Source organism: Rhyacophila brunnea, unplaced genomic scaffold (assembly GCF_057557595.1).
Source record: "Rhyacophila brunnea isolate RB1 unplaced genomic scaffold, BYU_Rbru_1.0 scaffold_1, whole genome shotgun sequence".
Classification (NCBI taxonomy): Eukaryota; Metazoa; Arthropoda; class Insecta; order Trichoptera; family Rhyacophilidae; genus Rhyacophila; species Rhyacophila brunnea.
In genome coordinates this window covers 37,190,202-37,214,990 of record NW_028232751.1, presented here as the reverse complement: position 1 = coordinate 37,214,990, position 24,789 = coordinate 37,190,202, and the positions used below count along the sequence as shown (strand labels likewise).

Below are 24,789 nucleotides of genomic sequence, written 5' to 3'. Positions count from 1 at the left end.
AAACATGAAAAAGAAAAATGGGACATGCTCGTCGAAGGTCAAAATTGAGTTTTTATTGTATTTTCAAACCATGATCCTGGACACTCCTTAAACGTTGTAGATAATCTATTTATATAATTTTGAAGCCTTATTATCCTTTATAGTTATTTTAAACATTTGATGACTGCATAAAGTATTTTTGTTACATAAAATAGTATTCTTTTAAACCTCTCGCTCTAATGTTTTAGAATATAGTCATATTTCGGTACATAACTGTTCAGTTACATTGTTACATTTATTAATTTTTACAATTATTAATTTTTAATGTAAAATTATGTTAACGCGCGTGTTTGAACATGTACGTAACCGAATTTTTTTTTATTTTTTTTTAAACGGTACACGTTCAAACACGCGCGTCAATATCATTTTACTCACTACTTCAATTATAGTTTGTCAATTTATGGCTACGGCCGTATGTTGTAGCTTAACCACTGGGGAATGACAAAAGAAATGGCGTATTTCAAAAAAACACTACCTTATTCTTAGGTCAATAATTATTATAAAGCAATCATTATTCATAAGATGTTTATCATACTTGAATGGTCAAAGACATAGCTTATAATAAATATCTTTAGAATCATCTTCAAATGTGTTAATCTTGCCGATTTTTTGAATAATAAAATGCCTAATTCTTGTCAAATTTGGGATCACAGAGATTATCAATATAATTTTTTATCGTCAATATTTTACAAAAATTATCTCGTAATAAATTATACTAATGGTTTTATAAATGCGTTTAAAAATTAATAAATGTAAAAAATCTTAACACCACTGCACAGTTATGTACCGAAATATGACTATATTCTAAAACATTAGAGCGAGAGGTTTAAAAGAATACTATTTTATGTAACAAAAATACTTTATGCAGTCATCAAATATTTAAAATAACTATAAAGGATAATAAGGCTTCAAAATTATATAAATATATTATCTACAACGTTTAAGGAGTGTCCAGGATCATGGTTTGAAAATACAATAAAAACTCAATTTTGACCTTCGACGAGCATGTCCCCCCTTTTTGTTGAATCGGAACGCATCTTATTATTACATAAATTGTATGGTCATATTTATTATTAAAATTTAGTTTATTAAGTTTTTAAGCATCGCCTAAGAGATTTTTGACTAATTCATAGTTTTAATATTTTTTATATCTATTTTAAAAAACATCGATTTTTATAAAAATACAAATGAGTGTATAACTTGAAATCTTTTTTATTTAGATCAAATTTAATTTAATCAATTTAATCAAAAAAATGTCTCAAATTGCAAGCTTCGTATTTTTCCGCTAGCTGCTTCTGGCAGGTAAAGACATCACCTTAACCTGTCATCATCATCATCATCAGCCTGTATCTAACTACTGCTGGATGAAGGCCTCTCCAAGCCGATTCCACTTCTTTCAGTCATGTGTATTGCGTACTTCCGCAGAACTTTATCATTTCATCGTTCCAGCGGCCTCTAGGTCTACCTTGTGGACATTTTGTAGTTCTTGGGTACCACTGGATGACTAAATTTGTCCAACGATTAACCATTCTTCGAGCTATATGTCCAACCCATTTCCATTTGAGACCTTTCATTCCTCTTTTTGTCCTTTCGCGTTATGCCCAGCATGCATCTCTCTATACCACGTTGTGCTACTCCAAGTTTCTGGACCAAGTATCAATACTTTTTCTCTTAATATGATATTCTCAATTACGGATCTATTATTATAATTTGTTTATCTCCATCCAATAACTCTGTAACTGCTATAGTTTATCGTTTAGAACAGTGGTCTCCAAACTCAATAATGATGTGAGCTACTTATACATATTATTTCTTCTTTATAATTTTTTATCATTGTCCTATTTATATCGTACCATACATAATATTATTATATTACTTACAATAAATTAGGACATCGGACTTCCAATAAAACATAAAACGCGTACTTTAATTATGTATTTATAAACAAAATAATAATTGAAAAATATCTTAATATGTGAGTAAGTTTAAAAATAATTAGTAAAAAGAATGACATTCACTTTCCTCCACAATTTAAAAAATTCTCAGTAAGTACCTTGTCACTCCCATCCAAATTCAATTATCAAGATGTACATCTGTGAGTCTGTTTATATATTTAGTTTTAACCACCATCATAGTGGAAAACGTTATTTCACATAAGTAGGTAGAACAAAACAGTGCCTTCATTTTGAGCGCAATTCGCAAAACTAAAATTGGATACTTTTCTGTTGGGACGAATGTGTCAAGAAATTTATATTACAACGGCAACTTGTTAAGCATTTCATTGAAACTTAGTTCGAGAAATATTTCATTTCGAAGTCCAATAATAAAATTTGAGAGGCAAATTTATAAATAATATGATAAAATATCCTACGCGAGCTACGGAAAATGCCGCCGCGAGCGACCGTTTGGCGATCACTGGTTTAGAACATTTCTAACTGGAATTTTAACTATACTTAAAATTTGCACTTTCACTAGAGATGTCACTTGCTTCAGAATAGAGATATAGATACAATGCAAGAGCTTGTGAATGAGAAGTGGAGATGATAAAAAACATTGACATTATTTATCTTTACAGAATGGGAAGGCTTGCTTGATGAGTATGATTCTATTATAGAGGAGAAACCAAATGAAGAATACTGTGAAAATTATCACTCAGAGTAAGTAAAAAAATCATTTTCATTGCATGTAGCCTAGTATGGGCCAACATACATCGTTCAATTGACAAAAAAATTGTTCGTAAAATTTTACCGTTACATAATTGCCCACACACATACATTTGTTTATTAAAACTCAACCCATGTCCATATTTCTAAGGGTACTGTTCGGTTATATGGAATACACCGGAAAACGCAATTTGAAAATAGCCGATAAACTGGATTATTTGTTAGGTTAACCTAACCAAACCTAACCTAACCTAACCCAACCTAATGAGATACCCGGGGTTCCAGCGGCTAGCTCAGGTGTCCATCGAACCCCGGATTCACAAAACGGTTGGAGTATAAATAAAACTCGGTCTTTCGTGTTCGTGACGTGGTCTTATATTTTCTTATGATTTTTAGTTTCACAAATTTATATCTGGGTTTTTACGATTATAGTCGCAGGTCCTATCCTATTGGAAAAGAGACGCTTACTAACCTTTTTTTTTTCTTTTTCAAACTTCGCGTACCCACGCCATTCTACAAAAAGGACTCTCGTGATTGGCCAAATTTTATCGCATGATTTTGATTTGACGAATCACGAGGACCACCTCGGCGCAGGCGTGCAGATATTTCGACGTAGCCGGCAAGTGCGGCAAAATTTATTATTTTTGAATCCTTATATTTAGTCTTAAAATTATCTCTTTCATCCATCATCATTTTTACTTTTTAAATTAAATTAAATTTATCTTAATTACAACTCCGCCCAATATGCGATTTTCACACACCGGACGAAGGCCTTTACCTATGAATAAAAAATACTTACGTGGTTGAGCAAGGAATCAGATTAGATGTTTTATGAAGCCGTTTCTAGAGGTCAGGGTTACGTTTCGACTTATAGCTACTTAATGATTATTTTACACTGGGAGAAGCCCGCCTGTAACAGGGGTGTATCACTAACCTAACCTAAACTGACCCAAACTAACAAATAATCCAGTTTATCGGCTATTTTCAAAATGCGTTTTTTGCTGTATTCTGTATAACCGAACAGTACCTTTGTAAGTATTGCTATCAAATTATATGTTATTTGGACAGTTCACATTATCAAAATTTTCATGCTTTATACCCCGTTTACACGTGCATGGATTTACTGCTGACAGTGCGTATTATCGCGGCCATAACAAAAAAATGCAAGATTGCATGGATGGATCAAAAAAGTTAAGAACCTTCTGAATTTTCACGGACTGTGCACAGTAGATTGATAGTGATGAACCTGCCGGTAAAAAAAACAACTACACCGCGCAGAGACACAATTTAAGGTTAACCGATTTTCACGCCCTGTCAAATAGTACAACACAATGACAACATCGCGTCTCGCTTACTCTTGAAGAATGAGATTGACGAGACAGCCAGCATTTTTACGTGTAAACAGTTATTATCGTGATAGTTTAAAATACACACTATTGGTGCAAGTAAATCCATGCACATGTACAGGCGCTATTATATCGCTATTTTGAGTTAAAAGGTAAAATTAATCACGTATACACATACACACTTGCTTGTTTGTCAATGCGTTTGCACATATTTTCCATTCGTGGCTGAATAAAACAGGTTTTATTCACTATTTATGTGTTCGCAGGCGATGTATGTAGGCCCGTTCTAGGGTTTAAATTTTTTGATATTAACATAATATTGTTTCTGTATGACATTTATTCTGAATTGAAAGTATATTAAGTATTGAAGTGTGTCTGCCCAGTAGCAATATATAAGCAGGAATGCAATTCAAAAGATTATTACATTATATTATACTTTCGTACGCACTACTATTTTACTAAAATAAGAGAGATGCAATTTAATACATTTTATTGTACATAAGTAATCAATAGGTACATAAAACATTTTTTAATTCAAAGTTGTACAAAAATAAGGTTATAAAATGTGCATTCATTAAACAACTACATCCGTGCAGTTACTGCCGAAAGTTGGTAAATCCCGAAATCATGTTATTGTGTAAGCAAGTGCATAATATGTGAGTAATATGTGAGGTTGAGTGCCACATGTAGATGCATCTGATTAAACACTAGAGTATCAATATTCCATATCTGACGGTGGAATTATGACATGAATTATGAATGATCACACTTATTGTGCTTACTGGGGTTGAGAATTGGAGAATTGGAAAATTGTCAGAAGCAAATGGAGATAATATCGTCACTGTTCTGGCAGAAGACACTAATTCGAAAAATGACATATTGAGTTAGTTATACCAAAATGTTCCTTATTTCAAACTTTACCGTCTGGAATCCTTCTTAATAAATAAACAGTTTTTATTTTAAAGTCATCCTTTTTCCGATTACTTAAGGGCGGACGTGCTCAGCGTGGGTCAAAATGGTGCTTTTTTCTATTTTCAAAGCATGATCCTGGACATACCTTAAACGTTGTAGATAATCTATTTATATAATTTTGAAGCCTTATTATCCTTTATATTTATCTTAAACATTTAATGACTGCATAAAGTATTTTTATTACATAAAATAGTATTCTTTTAAACCTCTCGCTCTAATGTTTTAGAATATAGTCATATTTCGGTACATAACTGTGCAGTGGTGTTAAGATTTTTTACATTTATTAATTTTTAAACGCATTTATAAAACCATTAGTATAATTTATGACGAGATAATTTTAGTAAAATATTTACGATAAAAAATTATATTGATAATCTCTGTGATCCCAAATTTGACAAGAATTAGGCATTGTATTATTCAAAAAATCGGCAAGATTAACACATTTGAAGATAATTCTAAAGATACTAATTATAAGCTATGTCTTTGACCATTCAAGTGTGATAAACATCCTATGAATAATGATTGCTTTATAATAATTATTGACCTAAGAATAAGGTAGTGTTTTTTTGAAATACGCCATTTCTTTTGGCATTCCCCAGTGGTTAAGCTACACTTTAAATGTGCTTGTTTATTAGCACAATCAATTTCAATAATAGTCAATCCAAATTCATCATCGTTCATTGACAAATGGATTCTATCATGGGGCCCACATCCTGAAGTGGGCTCCCAGGCCTGGATCTTTGGCGGGTCCACCTACCTATCGCTGAGGTTAAGCGCAGTGTGGTGCTCTAATGTAGTGTTCCCGAAATGATACATGGGAGTTATCATTTAAGTATATCAATCATCATATAGGTATCACATCAAATTGCAACGCACAACCACATATTTAAAATATTTAATAGCTCTGAAACAAAGCAGTGCCGCTGGCGACTTTTTATACTATTAATAAAATAATGTGAAAAGTGCATTAGCAAACTAACCAAGAACTGAAGTTTTGTTTGCTTCAATATATCTAACGCAGAAATCGTTTAAAAGTGGAAACATTGCGAACTTATTTTTTTGTAATTTTGATTTCCAAAGCTCCAAGTTTTATGAATACCTTCACTTTGTTTTTTTAAATAATCATTGAATGTCCACTTTAAAGTACTACATAAAAATTGTGTTCTATTAAATAAAAACAACAATACAATGCAGTTCCACCATGAATTGACAGTTAACAAAATAAAAGAAATCATTGAATGCATTAGTGGTCCTTGGATTGATTTATTTCAACCAAATAGGCAAGTTTAATAACAAAATTATCGTTCCTAAACAAATTTGCCTCAAATTTCAACATTATGATTTGATCTTTATTTCATTTTTTCACGAGATAGCCAGCGCGCTTCACAATAGTATTATAAAAGTGAGGTATTATAAAATTAGTCTCCATATTTTTAGACAGGTTTGCAAACAACCTTTTATAGGACTGTTTTTTTATGTAGTTTATAACCAGAGGCCGTTTTATAAACTATGCATTTGCAAACTGCAAACCTGTGGCTACTTGTACATTAATTGTGTAAACTTTTCGCGCCTCCCAGCTTGGAAAACGCTGACCTATACAATGACTACCTACTACAAGGACCAATTGCTAATTTTGCAAATCACAATTACATGCTATAACTATTTAGGTTTATGCACAACATTAATAATTACTATACCTATATTTCAAATTATTTTGTTTTTATAATAATATTTCAGAGTGTTAAGGGAAAAATGTGAGAATGACGTTCAACAAGCTTTGAAAGTACACAATTGTACAGACGATCCCAAAGTAAGTTGTAATTTTTATGTAAAAAGAACATTTTCAATGAAATATTTATTTTCTTTTTGTCGCATTGTTAAGGCCTAATTACACTGGCAGACGCACAGATCCAACCCGATCCAACGATCAACGCCGACCGACGTGACCAATGTTCTTGCGCGTTGGTACTTGCTTTTGATTGGCTTAAAATAAACATAGTGTTGCTATTATTAAAAATATAAGTTGACCGAAAATTATTTCTTCGTTTGATTGGTGGCTACACTGAACAGTTTTCCCTCGCAATTTTACGTCAAAACTCAGATGTCAAACAGAACCATAAATATATTTTATGCGGTCGCGGCCATTTGACAAATAAAAAGTTTGTATACTTATTATTAATTTATAATATTTACATAATGGATAACTACCGAGCGAGCGTGAATCTCCAAGCGAATCAATTAAGAGTGATCAGCGCTAGACCAGACAGTTTCAATATTCTTCGCCATCTCGGTGTTTAGTGAGCTAGTGTGAGATATTGTGAGATAATCGAAGCGATGAATTCAGAATGACCGGCCATCTACGTCGGCGAAACTAGCAAGCGGGCCGTAGCTTTGGATATTTTGGTACGTTCTCAGCAACCTTTGATAAAATCTGGATGAATCGCAGCAGACGGATATAGGATTGCTTCCAATTTGCTCACGATCCCGAAAAACCATAGGTAATAGATTTTGGCAATCGTGGCAGACGATCGGGCTAGATCCAATCTGCCAATGTAATTTGAGCTTTATACATGTCTTATCTTGAATATATATTTAAATACAAATAAATTTTAAATAAACAAACATTATTGATCAGCAATTGGAAACTCTGATTTAAAGGTAGACTACTTGACAAATTATGTGTCATTATGAAATGTCTACCTAATATTATTTTGTAATTTACAGTAAACTCCCGATTATCCGGGTTAATGGTAGGGATAGGCGGCACAGACGCAAACGAAAAACATGGATAATCCGATCTATTGCTTTTTCTTTTAAAATACTATATTATTATACATTTCTAAAGTAAACATGTTTAATACTCATTTTTTATTAATATAATCTGTGATTTTGGTTTGTTTGCAGGAATCTTTTAATGATTTTCTAATATCAGTTCGAATTTTCCTAAGAGCTATTATATCGTTGTGTACACCGTATCGTGCACGGATAATCGGGAGTTTACTGTACCTATAAAATGGACCGTTTATTGAATGGTTACAGGATAGACAAATCAATATTTGAATACGTGTATTAATTAAGGCGCTAAGTACCAAAAAAATTAAAACTGACATTTTTTTTAGAAAAATGTTCTACATACCAACGTCAATAACGGTCAACTATGGTCTAAGTGCCTCAAGCAAGTCAAAAATATACAGCAAAATATTTAAATCTGATTATGTTGTAAGTCCGTTGGCGTGTTTTATTTATAATGGTGTAAGTACCACTGCAGTGGTCAACGGCATTCAATATAAAATGGCTGACGACAGTGTGTTGACACTCGCAAGTTCTTAATTCCTAAAATTATGGAAGCTGCCAAGATTGCTTCACACTGTGAAACCACATTATTCAAAAGGTCTGCTTCATGCAATTTTACTTCAATGACTCAGTATTTTGTAACCACAGGCAATACTGCTTTTTGGTACTTAGAGCCTTAATAATAACAAGTATTCATTTTATAAAGTCGCTTTTGTCTTCTGTTTATAACCTGCCATGCCGGGCCTCCAGGATAGAGCCCTGTCAACCCCACCATTGTGGGGGCCATGATTGTCCATGTCCTATTATATCCATTATTGTGAGATTCGTTTCATTGCAGATATGCCATGACGATTGCAAAGAAGGATTACGACGAACAGTGTTTGGCAAAGAAGACTTTTGTGGGAAAAAAGGAACTACACAATATGTTTGTTGTATGGTGAGTAATAAAAAATTATATGACACAAGATAGATAACCCATAATTTTAAGATTTAAAAAAATGTTAGTTAAGGACAATTCCACACCCTGCATGCCCGGCCCATCAGAACTATTCTAACATATCACATAACTCCAAAATCAATAAAAAAAGGTGATAAATATGATATGTCGTATTCTGACAGCTAAAATTATCCCGGAATATGAACTGTCAGGTGTGATCTTTTTAAACGCGAGTTGAGATGACTGCGTTAACTGGTTTAGAGTGAGATAGAATGTCGAAAAATGTATATTGAGAATTGAGATGCAGCGATTTTGTAAGTTACTAGCGCTATTAGATACGCATGCATGAAGCTCCACACATGTCCAGGCGAAGTTTGCCGAGCTCTATAAAAAAAGATATGCGGTTCACACGACATGTGTACCAACTTAAATATTCGCTTATCACTTTGTTACCAATTATTGTAGATAACCACCTTCTATATGAAATTGCTCCATTTGATATCTGTGTTATTTTGGATCTTGGAGAAAAATAACGGAAACGTGTTACCATGTTGGAATAGCCCTGCAGGTGTTTTAAAAACAATTATCTAAGCTTAAGAGAATATTTCTAATTTTAACACTTTCGAGGATACGCATGTACCATAAGCTGGCAGCGTAGGCAGCGATCCTATGATTAGTTAGTTGGAAAATTAACTATACTGATACCAAGCCACAATTTATTTTAAGGCTTCGCCGACAGCACTCTCGATGTTCGCCCCGCTATTCGCTTCAACCAGCAACAGCAGGTTATCCACATGAGCGATGAGATTAGACACTAGACGACCAAACGAAAGTTGTGATGGTAGTGTCATCAATGAGATACTGCGGATCATGCGATATAAGACTTAACATGCAGTGGTGCCGGCTATCGAATCAATACTGATTCCCGGGGCGGGGTGTGGTTGGACGATTTATATTGTTGCCAATTTAAGAAATGGTCGCTACACATCAGATTCGCTTCACTTATTAAATCTTTGTGCAATTTTATTAATGCGTGAAGTTTCTGCAGCCCCATTTCATTTAGTATAACAATTAATACATACCTACCTGATTTCACGTTTTCATTTTCCGCAATTTATGTGTGAAATATTTACATGGAAACCATTTAAATAGACAATTAGAGTGCAGACGCATGTGTGAATTTATATTTAATACCTATGTCTGTAGTGCCCAAGGCGGTGAGGGATAAGCATGCGGTATTATTAGTCATTCGTCATTTTAGCTCGAATGCTATTGTCCATTGTTGCTGACATTTTTCATTCTTATCGTTTACACAAATTTTACCATTTGTTTTTAGTTGACTTTTTTGTTTACACCCCTTCAAATAATGTCTCAAGCCTAATTAATACCCACGTAAGTTCTTGCTCGACGGTTTTGCTCGATCGAGCATGTTGACTTGGAAGCATGCTCGTCGTTGCGTCCACACAGTCGAGCAACTTGACACAAGACGCTGTGAGGCCATTGTCACACCACCACGACTTCGACCACGAGTGAGAGCCAGGCCACACGAGCCTTGCCGGTGCGTCCTCACTCCCTCACTCAAACTGCATCGAGAAAGAATTACGGACCCTTAATCTTTTTCGGATAGTGCAATTTGCTTGATGTCGAACAAAAAACCATCGAGCCAGATGGTACACACGTTGAGACATATAGGAATGAACGTAAAACCATCGAGCAAGAATGTGCGTGTGTACTTACTATTAGATTTTATATAAATAAGCCAAAAATATGAACCGCTATACTAATTAGCACAAATAATAATATTTGGGTATATGGACCATGATTGCAATAATTTTTTTGAAAGTAAAATAAGTCCGTCAATCCATTGATTATTATAGATATTGGATATACACCATTATAAGCAAGAACGTATAAATATATAAGAAAAATGTATGATATTAAAAATTACTTCAAAATTGCTATATAAGTTAAATTCGGAAATAAAAGAGTTATTTATTATTTTTTTCGATAAATAGGTCTATTTTTATTCCTAATTAGTCTGGATAATTGAGGTTCAAGTGTAATTAATTAAAATTAAAATATTACCTACAGGCAACGATGAAGCCACAAGAAATTGTGACCCCAAGAACAATGAAGAAGAATGAAATGGACTTCCGAAAACCTCAGCTACGCTGGTTTGATTTTTTAAACAATGATGAAAAAACTACCACTGTTAGCTCAAAAGATAAAGAGACAAAGCTGAAAGAAAAAGAGAAGTCTTCTGAAGAATCCATTGGTAAATAATATGTATATCTAATTTTTTTTAAATAAAAATTTATCTATATAATATATCAGTGGGTCTATTCTATACTTATCGACCGCTATATAGTGATAAAGTGATAAATATTATCAAACTTAGGGTAGGTTTGTACCAAAGTATTAGCACATATTGTAACAATTACAATAAGTAGGTTGTAATTGTTGGAATAAGTGCTATATTTTAACAGCACCTCTCTTGCTGCTGTTAAAATATAGCACTTATTGCAACAATTACAACCAATTTATTGTAATTGTTAAAATAAGTTCTAATACGTTGATACAAACCTACCCTAAGTTTGATAATATTTATCATTTTATCACTTTAGTGGTCGATAAGTGTAGAATAGACCCACAGGAGTGGCTATGGCATGCATGTAACTTAAGGTGACATATAGAGTATTTTGAAAACAAATAATGTGAATTGGAAATGACATATGAAATATCAGGAAAAAGTATAATATCCACATTACATCACTTTTAATAATAATATGATGCATTAATCAACATCTTTTTGCCTTCAAATAACGCTTAACGTTTCACTCTGCAATACCCATGTTTTAACAATTTTAAAGTGCCCTATGAGAAGCAAAGCACCCACGGTGGCCACGCGGCTTAAGCCTTGGACTATAACGCCGTGGGTTCCAGGCTCGAATCCTGGGTGTGACAAGTACACATTTTGTTTTTCAATTTGTGTGTGAGTCAGGGTATGGACCTAACAGGTTGAGCAAGTGGCTGACATCCATTTCTCGTAAAAAACAAAATCTGATAATACAAACCTCTACTCTGTGAAGGCCCATATGATCATGTCAAGATCGGACATGGTCAAAAAAAAAAATGAGATTTAAATCATTGATGGGAAACATTTCTTTTCACGAGGTCCGAATTAAATAACACCATTCTTGGACATAGGTACCTAATAGTTATTGCAATTTAATGTCACCCAAAATGAAAAAGGTTCACCATACCTACGATTGATAGTCATGTCTGCAATAAATATTCCACTATCGTCGAACAAGATCTTCTTGTCAACGTGTTAAAACTGTGAACTAATAAGCCCCTCCTACTTTTAACCGCACTTTGACTGCAACGACTTCCAGTTATCGACGAGTTGTCCACGTGTTAAAACTGTGAACTAACAAGCCCCTCCTATTTAGTTAATCGCACTTCGACTCCAGCGACTTCCGGTTATTGCCTAGATCTTCTTGTCGGACAGTAACTGTAACATTGTTATAAGCTCTGGGTCCAAACATACATTAAAAAACAACATGTGAATTTGGCAGGCCTGGGGTTCAAACCCGAGATGCATGACTTCATATGCGGGTGCATTACCACTCGTCCATCTCTGGCTTCTTAATTAACATAAATATAGTTACTGTGATATAATTTTGGAATTAACTCTTTATCTTCTTTCTGGTACAATAATAATTCTATGTGGGTATTGGCGTCTAACACCATCAGTCTCAATGCATATCTGGCTAAAACCGGTTCTGTAGTCTCAAGATCATTTAGTCAGAGTCTGACTATCCCTCTATCACATATGGGTCAACCAGCTTTTCGTTTGCCTTTCAAATATCAGTTTCTTTGCCACGATTCACTCATCCATCCTATATACATGCTCCAGACATTTAAGATGCGTGAATTTGATGAATTGATGTATGGGCTCACCATGTGTCACTGACAGGTCTGATGGTACCACAGATTGTCAGGTTTCCGAGTCGTACATGACAACTGGTCTTATCAGTGTTTTGTACAGGTGAATTTCATTTCATTTTAGCATCAGAGTATAAGTTTAACCTTGTAGGTTTATCAATCTATTATATATGGATATAAACTACGTTTATAACAATATAATTATTTTTTAGAATCAAAGGAAGATCGCGACTATAGTGACAGTGAGGAAAATGTCATCAGCGACGATGATTATAACAACAACTATGGTATGCATAACTTTTAGTATGTCTAAATTAGTGTTGAAGACGTTATCAAATTATACAGCGAAAAATAGCAGCACATGCTTTTCATCCACCATATCCTCCACAACAGTGGCGAAGGGTGGAGGTAGGATGTTAAAATCCGATTTAAATAGTGTACCAATTTGCAGATAGTGTTGGTTAGTTTTTAAAAACCAATTAAACCCTGCCTATTATACCAAACCATAGTAATCTAGACATGATATGGGCAAGCCGATAAAAATAGTGTACCTACACTTTTTCAGTCATATTTATTTGTTTTTGTTAAATTAAAAATACATATTAAGTACAGGTGGTGTTGGTTTTTTTTTAATTCATTAAGCCCTGCCTAAAAAAACCAAACCATAAGAGCTTACAAAATATTATTCTATCTATAAAATATCTAAAACTATGTGTGATTTAATGGCAAATTTTAAATATTTTATAGACAGTCAACTATTTTTTGACTATTATCTAATTTAGGCTTGGTTTACGCAGGGCTTAATTAATTTTAAAAATCTAACCAATAATATCTGCATATTGTAGTCTTAGTTCAATGAAAACAAATATGTATGGCTGACAAAATTTAATTTTCATTTTAAATGTCGATTTAGCATAGGTTCTGGCCGTTTTTGATGCACGAAATATCTAAGAATGGTAGATATTATTGATATAAAGAACTTTTTGGCATTAAAATGTAAATAACGCTGAAAAGTGCATTTGGTCCACTTTGATATTGGGTGCTTCAATTAAAAATTAATATAAAGGTAAAATAATAATAATATATTCACCAAATGTTTATTTTATATCTCAAAAAACAAAAAAAAATTGTTGCAGTCCAAATGATGCACCCAGTGATTATTATTTTAGGGTGGAGAAAGTGAATGATAAAATAAATGTAGTTTTGTATTGAGTTTTAAACTTTTTCACCCTATAATAACCATTGTAAATCAATTGTAACCTTATTAGATTTCAATTAATCATCGTAGGATAGTAATTATGAAGGAAAAAAGTATATTTTATGTTATAAACAACAACATATTATGAGAGTGTGACTTTAAATGTCGAGAAAACTATCGAAATGTATAGAAAACATGATTTTAAACTTGGCATATCTCTGAAACTATCAAATAGTATTCTAATATTGTGTCCAATTCAAATGGTAGATAAATTGGTAGTGCATAAATCAAAGTGAAAGTGTTAAAAAATTAACAAAGTGGCGTTTAAATATTAGATTAGTGTGTTATCCAAGATATTTTAGAGCATTAGGTAATAGTATTATTAAAAGAATATGTTTTTCTAATTCCAAGCAGATACGAAAGAACCCACAACTCCTACAGAAGCCGAGGAAGAAGGTAATAAACCTGATTATTAATTGAATTTATCATCATCACCGTCATCTAATTAACTATTTTTTGAAGTTATACTTCTTTTAGCGGGCTTGGGAAATCAGATCATCAGAGGTGTATTTTTGGCGTGTGACATGTAACACATAATTTATTTTTTCACACGAAAAAAACGCACTCGATTGGATTCGAACCACCGATTGTTCGGTTATCAGACACATTATAAGCCGATGCGGTAACTGCTCAACCATTGTGGGCGTAAACTATCGAAAAATAGGTTACCTCAATAGCAACATCTGTGCACCTCCCCATTAGTCTCTTCCAATAGTATTGTATCTTTATTATGTTAAAATTTATAATGGTATAATATAAACATCCATTGAAACTAATAACACATAGATTAAAATGTCTTTTTCTAACTAGATACTTGGGAGCCGTTTGATATTACTACTACACCAAAAACTGTGAAAATAAGTAAGTGCACATCCTAACTATGGTAAGTAGGTGTAAATTATAAAAATTAAAATAACTCACATTCAATGTTGACTTCACTAAAAAGACTTGTATATACAATGATATATTAAAATTAATTAAATACCTTCACATAATATAATAATAATATATGCTATGATAATATTATTATTATCTTGTGCAAAATATAGAAATGTGCAACCGGGTAACCGAAAGGAATAAGTAATACATAGTGGACAATCATACTTGGATAATCATTTGAGTACATACCGACTTATGAGACTTAAGTAGATAAATATAATTATATCAAAATGGTGTTAGAAATGGTAAAAGAATTTTATTGGTTTCGTCATATTATATTTTTCACTGACTACCCTGACAAAATGTAGTTGTAACCCCGTCACGAAATAACTGTCGCTTATACAGTTTTGGGTCATTGAAGATGACATTCTAAATAATCTAACTCTATCAATAGCTCATTTTCACCATCCCTAACACCCTTTTGGCTTAGCATCCATGATATGGTAAATAGATAGACTGTAGAAATTTGTATGAAACTCTTTTTATTCAATGTTCAATAATATAACATTCTTTATTAAACACCTCAGAAACATTCGTGTGGATCACTATTAAAAGTTGGTAAGTATCAAAATCATGTTATGGTGTAACTGCAATTTGAAAGTTTGAAATGCCCTATGAAATTAGGCATAATGCTAATTTCTTTGTGCTATGTTCTATACCTATTATATTGGATTTATTTATAAACACGTAGTCCATTATTAACTCTATATACCTAAATTATCGGCATACCAACTTTTGGCAGGTAACCCCACGATATGGGAAGACAGGGCGAATCGGACGCTTTGAGGAAAGATGATTAAAATGAATTTAATGAACACATTTTTATTATATTTGTATTTAGTATTCAATCATGTACGTGTTATGAAAAACCGTGTCCGGAAACCAGTACGTAAAATGTTGTATCGGAAATATGATCGTATATTAAAGACCGTCCAACCTCTTTGGGTCGTATAGTACTGAGTTAAAATTCATGTCTAAATAAAACACGGTTCTTGTCGGTTTACAGGAAGCCAGCGGCAAACAAATTTTGAAAATAGCCGATATACTGGATTATTTATTAGGTTAGATTAGGTTAAGGTAGGCTAGTGAGATACCCGGGGTTCCAGCGGCTAGCTCAGGTGTCCATCGAAACCCGGATTCACAAAAAAAAAGAAGTTAAACGATTGGAGTGTAAATAAAACACGGCCTTTCGTGCTCGTAACGTGGTCTTCTTATATTTTCTTAATTTTTAGTTTTACAAATTATATTTGGGATTTTTACAGTTGTAGTCGTCAGGTCCGTACGATTTGAAAACCAGACGCTCACTAACTTTTTCTCTTTTTCAAATTTTGCGTACCCACGCCGTCCAGCAAAAAGGACTCTCGTGATTGGCCAAATTTTATCGTGTGATGCTTTTGATTTGACGAATCACGAGGACCACCCCGGCGCAGGCGCGTGGAAATTTGAACGTTGCCGGCAAGCGCGGCAAAATTTATTATATTTGAATAAGTACTTATATTTAATCTTAAAATTATCTCTTTCATCCATCATCATTTATACTTTTTAAATTAAATTAAATTTATCTTAATTACACCTCCGCCCAATATGTGATTTTCACACACCGGACGGAGGCCTTTACTTATGAAAAAAAAAATACTTACGTAGTTGAGCAAGGAATCAGATTAGATGTTTTATGAAGCTGTTTCTAGAGGTCAGGGTTACGTTTCGACTTATGACTACTAAATGATTATTTTACACCGGGAGAAGCCCGCCTGTAACAGGGGTGTATCACTAGGTTAGGTTAAGTTAGGTTAGGTTCAGGGACGGCTCTTGTATAGGAGCAAATGTGCACTGATCTCCCAAATTATTATTTAATAATATGTACGTATTCAAATAACTACATTTATTGTAATAATTAATTATTGTAAAATATCTTTAATTTGTCGCCCGTCCGCTAAGCGCATCCACGTAAGTATTTCTGGCGTATTTTTAACCAGCCGCTGAGCTGGAGATGTGTATACATGTACGTCTTTCATAGTATTTGTTGAATGTTCGAAAGACGACCTGTACTGCCCGAGTGCCCGACCGTAGACGATTTTTTTGCATGCTGCCGAAATGTAACCTCACTGAACGTACAATTTTTACCATGCTTTGAGCAATGTTCTCCCTCCTAGTGCTTCAAGTATAACCGATAGATGTCGCGATTGACTAGCGCGTTTCTAATAATATTATTGTACGTACGTATGAAGTAGGTAAAAGGTTCCCTCGCAGTATTTAAAAATACTAGGTATATTATTATTTCATACGTTATGACGTTATGAGGTAAATGCTCTGTTGTTTGATGTGCCATATTAATAATATTGAATCAATCAACATATCGATTAGAGTAATATTGTGATAATTAAGTTAGGTACAGCCATCTCACCATACAAATACGATTTTATAATTATTTTACATTTCAAAATTAAACACTAAATAATTTTAATATAAATAAATCTACAGAAAAGTAAGTCGGTAACATAATACATACAATATACCTACTTATACTTACTATTATTTTTGATGTTGAATGTCTTTCAAATCAGTCCCATTTGGAGTGCAATTTTGGAGTGGAGGTGTACAAAAGTGGCAAATTTTTAATACAAGTGATATCCCGTTGGAAAATTAATGATCCATGCCCAGTATTTATAAAAATGATACAACGCGCATATGAGAATGATGTGGGATGACAAATGAGGATTTTACGGCTTTTTCTCAATGACACACATCTAAAATACTTACATCAGTTACGATTTATGGAAGTTACGAGTGACAAACATGGTAACTATGTCAGCACATATGAAGTGTAATTAGGTACAATAAAAATCTAAAAATGTGTGTACCTATTGCCTTTTGCATACTTATCATACCAGAGACTTGAACTTTGTAACTTTGACAACAAATAAATGCTGTTCGTGAATGTAAGCGTCGTTTAGCATACGCCTACCTCCACCACGAAGGCTATTGCAGATTTTTTTTCAATACCACGAAAAGAAAAATGCATGTCTTTATTTGCACTCCCTAATTTTATTATCACCGGCCGCCACTGGTTAGGTTAGGTTTTCATTCTTGAATTTTGCCAAAATCTTGTATGGAAAATATTGTATGGATTGAACAATTATTTTTCCAGTGTCACATGTACATCGCATCACCATACCGCTACCACCAATTTCTTCAAATATGCCATCACCAATATGTAAAATGTTTGGAGGTTATCAGTGCGTCAGATATGTCAGCTGTAGTACAGGATACATCCATAATCCTGTCAACAACCAGTGTGAAGGTAAGAATTCAGTTTTACTACTAATTAATTAAACAAAATGAAACCAATTTTATAGTAGTGATTCTATACATTTTAATGATGATCCTGATTGGTTTTGTCTACATAAAGTTATTATTTTTAATTATCTATTTTTTTTTATTCAACGAATAATTCACAAGATTTAAGAATGTAACATTCTAATTATTGAACATACATAATTTTGATAACACATATGAGAAAATGTATTATAACCAATAGAAAAAATCTTTTTTGAAAAAAGTAAGACTCCCCACCTCGCAGGAATCGAACCTGCATCTCTCGGGTATCACGCCCATGCACATTGACCACAATGCTAAAGGAGTCATACTTAATTATGACAAATTTTAACTAATGGCTTACTCGCTGAAGCGCTTTATAAAGTGAGCTACTTATTGGCGATCGACTTTTGTATTTTAAATCAAAGTAGATATTACTTTAATTAGTAACCGACGTCACGGATCACTCCAAGATTTTTTTTGTTGTACCTTACTTGAACTTGATAATAGTTTTAAATAAATTTAATAAAATACAAAAGCCGATCGCCAATAAGTAGCTCAATTTAGAAAATGCTTCATTGAGTATTAAAAGCCATTAGTTAAAATTTGTCGTAATTAAGTATGACTCCTTTAGCATTGTAGTCAATATGTGTGGGCGCGATACCCGAGAGATGCAGGTTCAAAAAAGATTTTTTCTATTGGTTATAATATATTTTCTCAGAAGTGTTTTCAAAGTTATGAATGTTCAATAATTAGAATGTTACATTCTTAAATCTTGTGAATTATTCGTTGAATACTTAATTGAAGAAATAGTTAATTAAAATTATTCCATTTCCAAGTTCATAGGTTTAAAGGGATGATTTTACTTATGCGATCATCGCACTGCATTGAAGGCTCTGGAAACAAAAACCCCAATTACTTATAATATAATTTCTTCCTAATAATTGGTTTTCAAAAAAATAATTAAGTTTTGTGTGTATAGTAGTGAAAAATAATATTTTTAAGAGTTTTTTCAAAAATTATACCTATAAGAATGAAATAAGATATTTTTATTGACTTGTCATCCTTTGTACAACAATGGAAACTGCCGTTTTTGTTTCGAATGTTTTTTGTTTCGTTATTATTATGCAATGCGACTGCTGAATTCGCATATTAAGTAAAATCGACCAATCCGTTGATTGTATGCCGTCACTGCATTGCAATATATCAGCAAAAATTCATAATAAAATGCAAATAATATAGAATCGAGTGTGAAGATTGCATGCACAAGTGAAATCATTGCAATTTCCTTTTTTACTAAAATCTAAAATTTGATTGTACCCATTTGATTCGGATGCAATCGTCGCTTGGAACCACGTAATATAAACTTTTTACTATTTCAGATATTGATGAATGTGTCGATAATACTCATGACTGTAGCAAGTTTGGTGAAATGGTCGAGTGCGTCAATAAGCCAGGCACGTACACATGTCAAAGAAAGGTACAGCCGATTGCAGCATACTATAGTGGCGAGCCTTATAGATGTTATGGTACAAGGTACATAATCCTTTTATATATATTAGAAACATTATTATAACGATTCGATTAATGGGAGTAAGTTTCCTAATTCAGGTGCCTTTAAACGATCAGTTTTGCTATCCAATCAGTCTCCATTTCCGTCAAGCTGTCCGTTAAACTGACGTATAAATGCACAACTGAAGCGGCCGACTGAAACCAAAATGGAGACGAGACAGGATGGATTTTCTATCAGTTATTGTATCCGTTTTTAGAGTTGCCAGTTAATTTGACATGTAAAGTATGTTGCCATATTTTTAATACTAGATACTTTTTATTGGTTATAAAATTGGTTTGAAATATTATAATTTCTTTAAATATAGTTACTTACTGCATTACACCAACCAATATGTTTAGAAAGTAATTATAAAAATAATATTCATTTTGGTGAATAAAAAATATGTAAATATACACCGCCGATTCTGAACTGACTTGGCAACTGAAACCTTGAATGAACGGACAACTGATTGTCTAAATACACTGCCGTTTCAAAACTGAACGGACCAAAACGGAAACCTCGACTGAACGGACAACAGAACTGACGTTTAAAAGGACCTTTAGTCTAAAACATTCATAAACTTAGTACAACAAATACATATTATGTGTTTTATTAAGTACCCTCTCATCATGAGAATCAACATAGATTTATAGGTACTATATAATAACCTCCTTGACTATTTTTTTTAATATAAACCATATTTCACTTCATAAGATTTCCGTGGTTTTTGCATTTTACCTACCTACCATAATAACCATATTTTATGATGTTTTAGTATGCATGTACCAGTCAATAAATGCTATAATAAATTACCATTGAATTTCTATGGAAATTTCATGAAATGAAATATTAATATAAACGTGGATATGGATAATATGAAGAAAAATTTATGTAGGTGCCTACCTAAATAATATATTTTTTTTACCATGTCCAATCCTAAGAAGATCATAATATAAAGCCGCATTTAGACAAAGCGAGAGAATGTTTGTTCTTCCCCCGCTCCAGCGAAATTCTTATGCTCGCTCAACTAAAAGCGTTTACGTCTAGAGAATTTTGCTGGAGTGGGGGAAGAACAAACATTCGCTCGCTTGGTCTAAATGTAGCTTAATAGGTCTCCACAAAGGGTTGTATTAACAGATTTTTGTTTTTACGAGAAATGTATCTTAGTTATGTTTACTTGCTCAACCTATTTGGTCCATATTCTGGTCCAAATACACATTGAAAAACACCATTTGAATTTTCCAGGCCTGTGATTCGAACCCGGGACCTATGACAATATAAGCCATTATGGTAACCGTTTGGCTATTGTGGACGTACCTACCTATATAGATAGATAGTTTTATAAAATGGACATATAACTTTACTTTACACACCAGTGGCGAAGGCTGGAGGTAGGCTATTAAGATCCGCGATAAATAGTGCACACTAAACTTTGTCAGTTATACATATTTGTTTTCATACATATTTGTTTTCATTGAAATAAGATGGTGTTGGCCCGTTTTTTAAATTCAATTAAACCCTGCGAAAACCAAGCCACCATCTAACGACACTAACACCGTCTGTAAATTAATTATAGTCTTAGTTCAATAAAAACAAATATGTATGACTAACAAAGTTTAATGAGCACTATTTATGGTGGATCTTAACAGTCTACCTCCACCCTTCGCTACTGTTACACGCTAAAAGCAAATTGAATGAACTTAATTTGAATTGTGATAATATGTAATTTTTTTTTGGAAATAGATCGTGTGTCCAACAAATCAACTGTCCTGGCCCATCTAACATACCGTGTGAGCAAAGCCGTATTGTCACAAAACCAATCCAGAAACCATTCTTATGGGATGACGAACCGGAACCGACAACAGAACGCAAATTCACACCAAATTATAGACCCGTACAAGCGCCCCGATGCATAAGCGAGTATAGAACGAGCCAGTTTGGAACATATCCAGTATATTATGATTGCGATACAAATACTAAGGGTAAATATATTGTAAGCGAGAGACAATGCTCAAGTGGATATGAACTGGACAGTAACCAAAGATGCATAGGTAATAAATAATTCAATTCAATTCAATAAATAATCATCATCATCATCAGCCTGAATCTATCCACTGCTGGATGAAGGCCTCTTCAAGCTGCTTCCACTTCTCTCGGTCCTGTGCATTGCGCTGCCACATACTTCCGCAGAACTTTATCATTTCATCGATTCAGCGACCTCTAGGTCTACCTTGCGGACGTTTTGTACTTCTTGGATACCACTGGATGACTAGATTTGTCCATGATTGATTTGATTGTCTCTTCTTCGAGCTATGTGTCCAGCCCATCTCCATTTAAGGCTTTTAATAAGCTCTATTACATCGCAAACCCTTGTCTGCTTCCTTATCCACTCATTCCTCTTCTTGTCCTTTCGCGTTATGCCCAGCATGCACCTCTCCATACCACGTTGTGTTACTCTAAGTTTCTGGATCTCTCTTTTACTTAGGGTCCATGTTTCACACGCATATGTGATCACGGGAAGCACACACTGGTTGAACACTTTGCGCTTTAGGCACAGTGGAAGGTCACTTTTGAAGACATTATTCAGGCGGCCAAAAGCACTCCAGCCTAGCTTTACTCTGCGAACAATTTCATCAAATATACATCCATCTATAGACACTTGTTGTCCTAGATAGATGTAACTTTTCACCTGTTCGAGCTGAGTGCCATTGACGAGGATCTCTTTTTGGCCCGCAAAGCAGTTGAACATAACTTTCGTCTTTGTTACATTTATTTTCAAACCTACTTTGTTGCTTACTTCAAATAATAATTGATGTACCAGAGATTAAACAAATTCAAATAACCAGATATTTATTTACAAAAATAAACAGGCATAGAAAAATATTTTGGGGAAGGTCAGAGGGAGGATGATATTTTTGAAGTTATACTTCTTTTAGCGCGTTTAGTAGACGGTTAAAATTAAGAGCTGTGCACGCACACCATTACAAAAGTGCGACATGATGAAGTTAGCCGTGATCAGGGTATACCCAATGCGAATCTGCGAATCAGTCAGCTGTATACAAACGTAAGGTACTCAGCATAACACGTGGTTATTGTTATTTTATTTTGTTTAATTGTGTAAAGATAATTTAACTGAGTATAAATAAATATCATTTTAATTTGATTATGCTTTTTAATCAAAACTTTATTCATTGCATCAAATATCTTTCTTCCATTATTTTATCTACTTGAATGAATTATTGTGAGCTGTTGCATGGATATCGAATGCATGTGGCTTGTCGGTCATATTTATTAGGACCGTTAGTTTCTGTTTGTGTCATTCTCGCTGTCTTGTCTTTTATCGGAATATTGAAGCAAGTATTGGATGCCCCAGTTAGTTCTAGCAATTTATGAGTTCCACAGGTCTTTCAAAAGCCGCAGGCCTTGCGTGTCGTAGAATTCCGAGAGAAACAGGGCCAAACCGTTGAGAAGGCTGTTTGACAGCCAAATCATCCAGCTCACGATCCTAAAAAAGGAGAAGTTAATATTACATTCACCTAAATAATTTGAATATTTTTCATTCCTGGGGCGGATCTGGACCCGAATAATTTTGAAGGATTCGAGAAGAAAAATGTTCCTATACTATAGTTTTTTCAGAAATACTATAATTTTTACCCTTTCGTACTATAATCAAGATAGAAAAAGATGGCAACACTGTATCATACTAAAACCAGTGCATTTTCTAGAAAAAAAGTTGGTGTACTTGTGCTGTGTATTTTAACAATAAGAAATATATTATCTTAATGCTGTTTTTTAACTTTGAAATCAATATAATATGGGTATTTAAACAGAAGGGTCATAGTATATTTTTGATGCAAAAAATTAAATATTATGTAAATAAACAATTTTACTTGTTATATAACTTCCACAGTACTGTATACCACTTCCAAAAAATTGCCTATACGCATCAATAATATCAATCTGTTTCTTTATAGATATCGATGAATGCCGTTTGGGAAAAGATAAGTGTAGTGCTGACCAGGATTGTATCAATTCACCAGGAAGTTATGTATGCAGATGTAGGCCAGGGTTCCGCCTTTCAGCGTCTGGGAAATGTGTCGATAAGGATGAATGCGCAGAATCTTCAGGAAGAGTAAGAAAGATTATTACCACCATTACATATGTATAATATTATTTTATTATAGACCCCCGTTCGTGTGGTGACCCCAAGTTTTGGGTAGCCTGTAGTGGATTGTGACATACTCATTTAAGACCTGGTATAGTACGGGGTGGGTTCTATTATGTTGCTTTACATTTATTCCAATATTACGAGACATTTTTGTCTCCGTACTACCCCTGTCGATAAATCTCACAGTACAATATTGTAAATATTTGCTGTGAGTTACTTTACTGCCAAAAGTTGGTAAGTCACAAAATCATATTATAGACTTATAGATTAATTGCAATTTGAAAGTTTGACATGCCATATACAATCAGGTATGTATAATGCTAATTTCTTTGTACTTATGTGCATGTTCTATATATCGGATGGCCTTGATTTTTTTTCTAGTATACATAGTTTTATATAAACACATGATCCGTTATTAACCCTAAATAACTAAATTATCGATATACCACTTTTTGGCAGCAACCCACAATATATTTGGAAAGAAAATGTCATTGGTCCACTTAAAACAATCAATAAAATATTAATCATATTAAATTATGCAAATAAGTATTTCAATCGATAGCCATTTTTGTCGTCATACCATAATCAAGATCTATTGTTGACCTCAAGACCTTGAATCAAAACCAATTGTTGCTCAGGTGTGCTCCCAGTATTCGACCTGCGTCAATACAGTTGGTTCTTTCCGTTGCGACTGCAATAAGGGCTTCGCTCATCCCGACAACTCTCAGAAAATCTGCAACGACATCGACGAGTGTGCCTCGAACGGGGGGAGAGGGAATTGTGATCATCAATGCTACAACGCGTGGGGCAGTTTTGTTTGCACCTGCGATACAGGATACAAACTGCATTCAGATAAAAG

At 33.7% G+C, this 24,789-nt stretch overlaps 1 protein-coding gene across 1 annotated transcript in view; it reads left to right on the top strand.

Moving 5' to 3' along the window:
- LOC147079730 (fibulin-5-like) overlaps positions 1-24,789 on the top strand; it is a 47,634-nt gene that overhangs the window by 9,662 nt on the left and 13,183 nt on the right. The window contains exons 2-13 of the mRNA XM_085945037.1: positions 2,615-2,696; positions 6,758-6,830; positions 8,652-8,750; positions 10,842-11,025; positions 12,911-12,985; positions 14,311-14,352; positions 14,767-14,817; positions 18,044-18,196; positions 19,593-19,746; positions 21,506-21,813; positions 23,737-23,894; positions 24,569-24,789. Coding sequence (XP_085801163.1) covers positions 8,748-8,750; positions 10,842-11,025; positions 12,911-12,985; positions 14,311-14,352; positions 14,767-14,817; positions 18,044-18,196; positions 19,593-19,746; positions 21,506-21,813; positions 23,737-23,894; positions 24,569-24,789 — 1,349 coding nt within the window. The 5' untranslated portion in view covers positions 2,615-2,696; positions 6,758-6,830; positions 8,652-8,747. The remainder of the gene's footprint in view (positions 1-2,614; positions 2,697-6,757; positions 6,831-8,651; positions 8,751-10,841; positions 11,026-12,910; positions 12,986-14,310; positions 14,353-14,766; positions 14,818-18,043; positions 18,197-19,592; positions 19,747-21,505; positions 21,814-23,736; positions 23,895-24,568) is intronic.